Source organism: Alligator sinensis, unplaced genomic scaffold (genome assembly GCF_000455745.1).
Source record: "Alligator sinensis unplaced genomic scaffold, ASM45574v1 scaffold520_1, whole genome shotgun sequence".
NCBI classification, from domain to species: domain Eukaryota; kingdom Metazoa; phylum Chordata; order Crocodylia; family Alligatoridae; genus Alligator; species Alligator sinensis.
In genome coordinates this window covers 1,009,468-1,019,753 of record NW_005842064.1, presented here as the reverse complement: position 1 = coordinate 1,019,753, position 10,286 = coordinate 1,009,468, and the positions used below count along the sequence as shown (strand labels likewise).

Genomic DNA, 10,286 nt, shown 5'->3' with positions numbered 1-10,286 from the left:
TGAGTCTTTTTTAATGATTTCTTCTTGCTTGCTTATCATGAGTTTTCCCTCTCATTTACAGAGACATCTTTATTTTGGACCTAATTCTGTACTACTAATTTAAATTAATTCCCAGCATAAATTAAATCTACTAAACCTAAGCTAAGTGAATCTGAACAGTATAATACTTCAGCAGAGAAGTGAAAATCAGTAGTGATTTTTCAATAGAGAATCAAGCTTACTAACTTTTTGTCTTTTCTTTCCTTTTTATAGTGAAAGAAACTAGGAACATTTTGCATAGTAAATTAAATGGCAGAATGACATTTTCTTTTAAACTGAGTGAGGCAGGAGTCTATTTTATTTACAGTGCAAATCTGCTTACTACTGCATGTGAAAAAGATCCTTTTCTTTTTTCAGATGAACTCTGTTGCTGCCCTGCCTAGGAATCTTTCCTTATTGGAAATGGAGGTTATTCCTATATCACAGGGCTGTCCATCTTTTAAGTGGTTGAGGGCCACACTAGTAGGGGCCATATTAATAGGGGCTATATCAGCAGGGGCCATGGCCCCAAGGACCTCATGCCCCCATCCCCAGTGTGCTTTGTACCATCTGCTGTCTCCCTCCCACTGTGCTCCCCACCACTGCTGGTTTCCGCTTCTCCTGCTACACCGCATGCCCCAACTCACCCTTTGCTCCCTGGTTGTGAGCTCCATCATTACAATATGCTGCTCAAGCATCCCAGGCTACAGGCTTCTACAGCACTACAGTCTTCACTTCAGTGCCTCACCCTGCTCCCTGGGACACAAAAGAGAAGCCTGGAGCCCCAGTCTGCTGCTGCAGCTGGTGCAATGCAGCGAGCAGCAGCCAGGTGGGACCCAGAGTGTGCAGTTTGACCCCTCATGGGTCACATGCAGCCTGCAGACCACCAGTTGGACCGCCCTGCTGTACCAAATTAAAATTCTCCCTTCTATCATAAAGGAGATTTTTTGCATAAATTTATAACTCATACCATAATTGACTCCTTTGGATATACATGTACCCAGAATTAAGGACATATTTTATTTCTGGCTCTACCTGGATAATTATTTTTTGTACTTTGTTGTCACTAATTCTGTAAGCATTTGTCTTTTGTCTGACAACATGTTCCTAGCCTTGATAAGCAGACACGCAACAAACCTTAAAATCACTTAATTCTGATTAATGTCTTGCATTTCCACCTGCTTCCTTGCCAGCATGATTTCAACCACCAGTATTTCATGAACTGCTAAACTGAAAGATCCGTGCTTTTTGCTATCTGAAAGTCAGCTTTTTAACTGCTAAATTCTTGTTGGATTTTAAGTTGGGGAAAGTAAGCAATCAGCAGTTACTTTTTTTTATTTTAAGATCCAACATACTGAAGAAAGTGGGCCTGATTCCTCAGTAGTTTACTAGCCTTCAATTAGTGTTCTTCATTGTAATCAATGGAGCTACACTGTGGTAAAATTACTGTAAAAGTGGCAAATCATGGCCAGTAAATCTACAGTAAAAATTCTGTGTGCCATTAGGAAACTTACTCACTGCTTTCCAGGGGTTTATAGATTTTCTCTATTGTCCTGATCATTGAAGAATGAGACTTTAAAATTCTCACATGTCCTTCCATCTAACCAATCTATTTTTGTCACTGCCATGACAGAATATATCAAGTACATGGCTGAGGACAAGTATAATTTTTATTTCCTGTACTGATTTGTTATCAGTGATCCTTGACAAATCAATTAAGTTATTTGATTGGCTTGAATACTCCTTATTGCTTTGTACAATGGATGAGACTGCTTTACACATGTATTAATCAGTTAGGATAGGATTTTCAAAAGTGCCTAGTGTTGGCCTAACTGCTTCTATTTAAAATAATAGTGAAACCCCTGCTGACTTTAGCAGAAGCATGTGTCAGCCAACAATGAATATTGTTGAAAATCCTGCTTTTAACATCTTTTTTTAATTTGAAATTCAGATCTGAAAAAGTGTAATGAAAATGATAATAACTAGCCCTTGTGTAATTATAGCTATGGAGACTTGCAGGCATATAGCAGATCAAGGAAGTATAAGACATACATCTGTAAGCCGGACTCTGGCTGTCAGGGGAGAGGTATCTTCATCACCAAATCTGTGAAAGACATAAAGCCTGGAGAGGATATGATCTGCCAGCTCTACATCTCAAGGGTAATCCCCACCCCCCATTCTATATACCCAGGTTATTGTTTTATCACTGAGCCACAGATTAGTATCCAACTCAGCCTTGCTTGGCTGTGCTTAGCATTTTCTGGTCACTGTCCTTCCTGTGTGACCATTAACATAGTGCCTGCTTTTTGTATCAGTGTGTCAACTATTATTCCAAAGTGTTTTAAATAAGGTGTTTTAGATAAACTCATCTGTCTTAATTGGGGTGGACAGACTGTTCATGTAAAGCTAACTGGATGAGAGAAATCCCCTCGCTGCATTAAGTACTGCATTTCAAAGATGGAAAAAAATGTCCATAGATAGCAGGAAGAGAGAATGAAGGGATTGTTTCTCAGTCTGCAACTTACTGTACATACCATTTTTGACTGTCTGTCACTGACACTCTCTCCTGATGCTCTGTTCATTTTGAATATCCATGTACAGACTAAAAGGATCTCTTGTATCTTTGAGGTGTCAGTAACTTATATAGTAGAAGCTTGGCTCAAATTAGTTTGTCCTTGCTTTTTGAATATGTTTTATTTTTATTGCCCAAGTCTGCATTGCTTTACACTCAATGTGGTGATATTGCTGTATCTGGATGTAACTCAATAACTTTTGAAAACTATCTGATCAATTACATTTCAGAAGATGCTCCAGACATCAATGGTTTTAGCAGAAATAAAAAACTGACCTGGGGCACAAGGAGCCTGCTGATTGGAGTCAAAATAAATAGGAGGTCATTGTATGGGAAGGAAGTGGATAATGAGGGGCAGGGGGACATGCAGAGACCCTTAAAGGAGGGAGGAGGTGGTATGTATTGCAGGGAGTTCCTGGAAAAGGAGAGTGGAACACTGGGAATTGTGGGAGAAAATGGAAAGATGAAAAAAACCCCTGATGTGTGTAATGAGCTTGGCCTAAAGGAGCAACAAAGTGTGCAATCCCTAGTTATTTATTACTGGTCCATTTCTAGAGACTGAGCATTATCTGAGGAACTGGTTTTCAGAACTGCTGGACTCCGTTGGCTCTGGAATTGATGCACTGTGTGACAGTGCAGATTGTTTTATATCTGTTTCCCCATTTTTTTTAAATGTGGGAAAAAGATATTTATTTCATTGGATCTTGAACAAACTCACTAATTTTAACAAAACTCAGCATATGGAAGGAATTACAAGAGTTGTTGTATTATTTTTATGGAGTTGGTGTGCTCAGTACATAAAATATATTATTGCACTTCCATAAATCTCCAATTTTTAAAGCTATCTTCCTCTTATAAACAATTCCTTAATTTATAAGGACTGGCTGTATACAGGAAACTACGATATCTATATGTTGTTTGCATTACACCAGAATTTGGAGCCCTAAACATCATTAAGGTCCATTCTGTGGGATATTTTATCACTATACCATATTAAGGAAAAATCCAGATATAATATATGTCCATGACTAGTTCTGATGATGTAATTGTTGTTAATGTAACCATGTCCAACATAATATTTGGAATTTCCCTTATTTGTATAAAAAAATCTTAACCTAGATTTTAAACTACTAAGGAAAATACTTGCTTTTCCTTGGGCTTTCTAAGGCAATTTATGTAACTTTAGTAAGGAGACAATTAATATTGAAGTACAAAGAAGGCCTAGTTGTCATTGAAATCCTGAATTCTAGGGAAGTTACATTCGTGGTCTCCAGTGTCCTAACAAACAACTAGCTCCATTTGTAAATACCGCTGAACTGATGCTCTCATGTCAGACTGGGAAACTTTTTGGGGGGATACCGACACTGAAAGTCAGACACAAGCTTGTACTCAAATGTTCATGTTCCTACCACCCAGCATCCTCACTGACTTTCTCCCATTCCCCTCTACTTCTTACCTCAGGCAAGCACAACTTGAAGCTTGCAAGCACTCAGCTTCCAGGTATGTATGCACCTTAGGCAGTACCTGTTTCTGGTTTCAGAATAGTTGAAAGACCCAGAATTTGAATATAGAAAATGATCCACTGCCAATCCCACAATTCTCTGTGTCTGTGTCTTCCAGCCCTTCTGCACACCTTCTCCTTCAACTACTGCCTGGAAGCCATGTGGCTTTTTATAGCTCCTTGTTCTGCTTTTTAAACACTCATTTTCCTTGTCAACTGCTTCAGACTTACAGCACAACCTTAACCTTTTCTGGGGATGCCTAGCCTACACTAGCAGCTAACTTCTCCTCTTCTAGTCCCAACATGTTTGTGATGTGCAGCTATCTGGGTAGAGGAACACAACTGAATTCCAGTCAATATCTGGAGAGACTATAGCAAACAGCACAATTTCAAATGAAGAAACAAGAACATCTATGGCTATACTGCAGTTTTGAGCATCTTGCTCAGTCAAGCATTAATTGCACAGGATTGCAGTGTTTTGAGTACATCAAACATGAAACAGCTCTACAGGAAGGCAACAGACAAGAACCAAGGTTTGGTACTTCTCTTCATGTCTCTTCTGCTCTTACCAGTGTTAATGGGCCAATGAGAGAAGTGCCACATTGGCTTTAGGTTTCCAAGTACACATTTGACTCCCATTTTAAAAGTGTACTTGAATGTTCTGTGTGGCCCTATGTCATCCAGTTTGGAGTAGCCAGTTTTAAGACTGGCTATGTGCTTCTGTCCTTATATGGGATCCCTCAATCATATGCTGTCATGGCAGAGAGTTAGGCAAGCTATTCACACAGGTCCATAAAGACCTGCTTTCTCAGGCAGAAGTTCTGGAGCCACTGTTTGTCCTTCCACACTTGTAAAACTACCATATATTATCCCACTGCACTGTGTTAATTCTCGTTTCAGAAACTATGGAGTACACTTGGGAGAATAGAGCATGTGTCATTGCAGCATGTATCGTATCATCCAAATCTGTCATTTCTACTCTCAGATGTCCATTTCTTGGATATCCTCTGACCTTGCACATCCTTGTAAATCCCAAAAGGCCTTCCAGCACATTTCTGCACAGCTGCTCCTCATCAGAAAGACTCGTGTCTTTGTCACCATCGGTGATTCTGTCATTGTTTCATAATAGTAGAGCTGCACAAAATCAAGCAACATGCTGGTCCAACAAAGCCATGTGCAGTGGTGAGCTGCAATAACTTCCATCCTCATGGCTGTTTTAGAAAAACTAGTTGCCTCACAATATACTACAGATTCATTCCTACAAGGGCTTCACTCTGTAATACACCCTCCTTCACAGAAAACCTAGTGCTGTACTTGCATGTATGAAATAAAGTGTGGATATGAATAAGCAAGACTTGGCACACATTAAAAGAAACAGCTTGGACAGGGAAGGGTGACTTGAACTTACCAGTTGAACCATGGAGCAGTCTGATGTGTATTGGTATAGGCGTATGTTTAGTTTTAGTTTCCTGCTTATTAAAATAGAGATAATGATCCATTCCATCTATCTACAAGGGCATATTGTAAGTATTATTTAATCAATTTCTTCATCATACTTTGAAGAAGTAAGGTGAAACATATGCACTAATAAGGTTTGGCTCTCTTTCAGCTGTAGGTGGGACTGCAACTATTTTCCTGATCTCCTCTTTATAAGTTAATGAGTTACTAACATGCTACTTGTACATCAAATAAAACTGTAAGCAACTCTGCTTTGTATTCTCTTTCCTAGCCTTTTATTATCGATAAGTTTAAGTTTGATCTTAGAATTTATGTGCTCGTGACATCATGTGATCCTCTGAAGATATTTGTCTATGATGAAGGCTTGGCACGCTTTGCTACTTCAACCTACTCTGACCCGTCACAAAACAACCTTGTGAGTAAAGAAGCCTGTTAATATAAATTAATGCTATTTATAACAACTATTTATTGAAATATAGTGGTACAGGGTGATAGTAATATTTTAGACTTCTAATACATTCTTCCTCTGAGGATCTCAGAAACACTTTATAGATGGTAATAATATGGGCTTAAAACATCAGGGGATCCTGGATAAGTTATGCATCATTTCACCTATCATTAAAATGCAGTCACTTTTGTGGTAGAATATAACTGTTGCTTAATTACACAGAGTGAAGCTACTATGTAATGTCAGGGCATGGAGGGGCTGACCCTGCAAATATTTGCATGCCTCCTTCCTTCTTTCTGTACATGACTCATGTAAATAAAACTATTTGTAAATATATTTAGTGTTAGGTATATTTAGAACATAATTTTCATTGAAGATGTTGGTTTCTTAAAAATGATAGAACTGGAACACTGGTGAATTCAGGGAGGGATAAAATTGAGAGCGTACTGAGTCTCATTTGTTTTCATGAGATTATGGCTGTTCTTACTACTGTTGACTATCTTGTGCTTTATTAAAAGACTTTCTACATTAAAGAGGAAGGAGGCAGATATCAGTCTATAATCTGTAGCCTGTTTGCTCATTTACAGGATGATGTCTGCATGCACCTGACTAATTATTCCATTAATAAACACAGTGCTAATTTTGTCCGAAATGAAGATTCTGGTAGTAAAAGGTAAGAAGAGCACATTTCCAAAATAATCCCAGTCAACATGATACAAGTCTGCTTTTGAATCTTCATATGCATTTTCAGACCTTGGAAATATTGATTTTTGTTTCTCTAATTAATGATGCATTTTGTGCCATTAGTTCAATAAAACACAACCTCAGATAAGTAATAATGAGAGGCCAAAAATGGGAGGTGAACAAGCAAACACTCATTCAATTAAACATAAAATGCATTTGTATCTGAATTGCATTACTCTTTAGTGGTTGTAATTGACTATTTTACACAACTAAATTTAAATATATTGTCAGGGGGGCAGGGGGGAGTTCTTCTCCTACTCACATTTTTCTCCTGATCCTCTTCCACTATTATTTTCTTCCATACAGTGAAGCCACATATCTAGCAGTTTCTCCTAACACCTTATCCATTGTCAGTAGCTCTTAAGCGATATCAATTTTCTTTTAGCAGTAATGTTTTTTGCCAATAGCAGCAAGGATTCCAGCAGTGTCAGCTTCTCATCTGCAGTGCTGTGTTGGTGCCAGATGCCACTCCTGTTATATGATCTTTCTCAAAACATTGACCTGGTCAGACCTACCTGGAGTCCAGCCTTAGGTGTTTTTCTGTTCAGTTTTCCCTCCTCAGGCCTTGTTTACTCTTGAAGGATGAAATGTTTTAATTCTCGTATGGCAAATGCAGTACAACCCCGCTACTATAGATACAGTTAAAGATGCTTTCTAGTGATGAAGCTATTCCCATGCAGAAAGAGGAATGATGATGTCTGTATGGTTGCATCTACATTAGGGCTCATGCTGATATAGCTATATTGGCAAAAGATCAGTCCTAACTAACATTGCTGTACTTAAAACTTTGAAGTGTAGAAACAACCTGTGAGGGAGAAGTTAACTAGAATAATGGCTCTCTTCCATTTTGGGAATCCCCTTCCCATAAGCAGTATGGGAGGATGTACATCACTGACACTAATTAGCGACATACCTGATTCGAGAATGGTATATTACCCTGTCTTTAATCCTCAGAGTAAGAAAAAACTCTCATACTAACAACTTTTTGTCTTTATTTGTTTCTGTGAATATATGAATATCCATAATCCCCAAATTTCTGTGCTAAACTTCTGTATTTTGGAATTAAGAAAATTGATTTGCCATTAAAATGGGTTACCAATTTTCGTTGTTGTTGTTGTTCCTAGGAAGCTCTCCACGTTTAATAAGTACATGCAGAAGCATGGCTATGATATCAACCAGATGTGGCTGGATATAGAAGATGTTATTATTAAAACCTTGATAGCAGCACATCCTGTTATCATACATAACTATCATACTTGCTTCCCCAACCACATTATGCCTAGTGCCTGCTTTGAAATACTGGGATTTGATATTCTGTTGGATCACAAACTCAGACCCTGGTTGCTGGAGGTAAGAACCTCAGCAAGATTCTGTTTTAGGTCCCATAACATGTCCATATCCTAAGCTGCTTTCTTCTTTCACCATTTCTTACCTGTCAGAATATACTCAGTCAAATTAGTTGCTATCATCAGCCTCTTCCTTAGCATTGACTTCCCTTTTTTCATCTCTTTGGGTCCTTCCTGTAGTATCTTCTGCACTAGTCTATTAACATGAATAGCTGATGGATGACCAGCAGAGGGGGTTAAACTACAGTGTATCTAATAATAATCATTCCCACAGACTGTCACCTTGATCTCTAGTCTTGACATTCAAATCTGTCCGTGGCTGCAGGAGTGTCAACTCATGCAGACAGTCATACTCTCCAGTTCTTTGCTATGAAGGAGTTTTCCAGGGTTATCCATTAACCTCAACAAAAGCTGCACATGGTAATGGAAGAGGCTGAATATGGTCCTCATAGCATATCAGATTAGTATAAATTGCTCATCTTGCACCACCATTGAGCACTTAAGTTTGTTGCCCACTACACTTTTGCCACTTGGACCTGTTTTTTTTGACAAAATGACCCTATCCATAATGTCACTTCTGAATTTGACTGAGGCACATCCAGATGAGTGTGCATGTGCAGTTTGTGGCACTTCAAAGCTGTTTGAGCCATTTACTGCACTGCAGATTTGGAGCGTGGCACCAAAATTTGACACTAGGAGATCCTGGTGTCAAAACTGCTGCAAAAAAAAGCCGCGCAGCTAACGTTTCTGGAGCATGCACCAGCAGCCACAGAGGTTGGGTCCTCCAGGGAGACTCTCTGGCTGCTGGCCAGAGTGTCTCCCCTCCTCTAGTTGTCCCCTGGCTCTTCCAGCATGCTGGGAACTGGGAGAAGTGGGGAAATGGCCCCAAAAGTGGGGCTTTTCGCCCTGCACCACACCCCACATGCAGGGGCACGCACAGCAGCAAAAAGCAGTGACACAAATTTGTGCCACTGCTGTTTTTGTCATGGCAAACACAACCCCTGCACGTGCATGCTTGTCTGAACACACCCGTGGGGCATGTTACCACATGCAGGGTTGTGCATTTCCCATGGTGCAAATAGCAGCAGCACATTTGTGCAGCTGCTTTGTGCCCTGGGGCATGCTCCTTCATGCACACTCCAGCATGTGTCCAATTGTCCTGGGTAGGGTAGGACCACTTATCCTGGCCCCAGCAGCCTTATCTGGGGGCCTCCCAAGGCAGCAGCAGCACCAATCCAGTCTCACAGAGCCTGGCCTGCAGCCAAAGCATGGCTCTGGATGGCCAGGATCCATTTCCGGTGGTGTGGTGTGCATTGCTGCCATGTGTGCCACACCACTTTTTGCAGCAATTCTTTTTTTTGATACCAAGACATCCCAGTATCAAATTTTGGCACATTTACAGTGCAGCACACAGTTGCACATTTGGTGCATGTGGTTTGCAGCACTATAAACTACATGTGCGTGCTCATCTGGCTGTGCCCATGGAGTCATCAGATAAACTTGTTTTATATATTGAAGTCTGGCAGTAGTCTTTCTCAATTTGAGAATCTAACTAGAAACCCACAGAATGCAGATTCTAAAGTAAGTTTAATATCCTTATTTTTCATTGGATCTAACTACAGTAAACAATTTTTCCTTCTTGTCATTTAAGGTGAATCACTCCCCAAGCTTCAGTACTGATTCCTGGTTAGACAAAGAAGTGAAGGACCACCTTTTATATGACACCTTGGTTCTGATAAACTTGGGAGCCTGTATCAAGAGAGAGATCCTAGAAGAGAAACGACGAGGAAAGGAGAGGCTTCTGAAGCAAAGCTGTTCTTGGGAGATCAGGTGCATTCTCAAACATGCCTTCAGCTTCTTCAGACTATTCAGGCCATAAATGCAATCTGCAAGGAGCATATATATATTCTTTATACATTAAATAAGCATAATTTATAAACATTATATATATATATATATATATATATTTCTTTATAAATCATAAAAGTCACAAATCATATATATGTGTGTGTGTACATATAATTATATGATTTGTAAATTTGTATGATAAATAAAGATGGTCTGAATAGACTTTTTACTGGGGGGTGGGGATTCCCCTTAGAAATAACAAAAAAAGTAAAGTCTGGCCTTTTCTGGCTTTACTGAAAAGCAACAGTCATATAGAAAGAAACTTTCTTGTAAGGACATTTCAGCTTTATG

General features: G+C 39.5%; 1 protein-coding gene across 1 annotated transcript in view; it reads left to right on the top strand.

Annotated features, from left to right (window-relative positions):
• The window catches only part of TTLL6 (tubulin tyrosine ligase like 6), a 28,656-nt gene that overhangs the window by 9,842 nt on the left and 8,528 nt on the right, over positions 1-10,286 (top strand). Inside the window, 5 exon segments of the mRNA XM_025203747.1 lie at positions 2,022-2,178; positions 5,821-5,964; positions 6,585-6,670; positions 7,866-8,091; positions 9,739-9,917. Coding sequence (XP_025059532.1) covers positions 2,022-2,178; positions 5,821-5,964; positions 6,585-6,670; positions 7,866-8,091; positions 9,739-9,917 — 792 coding nt within the window.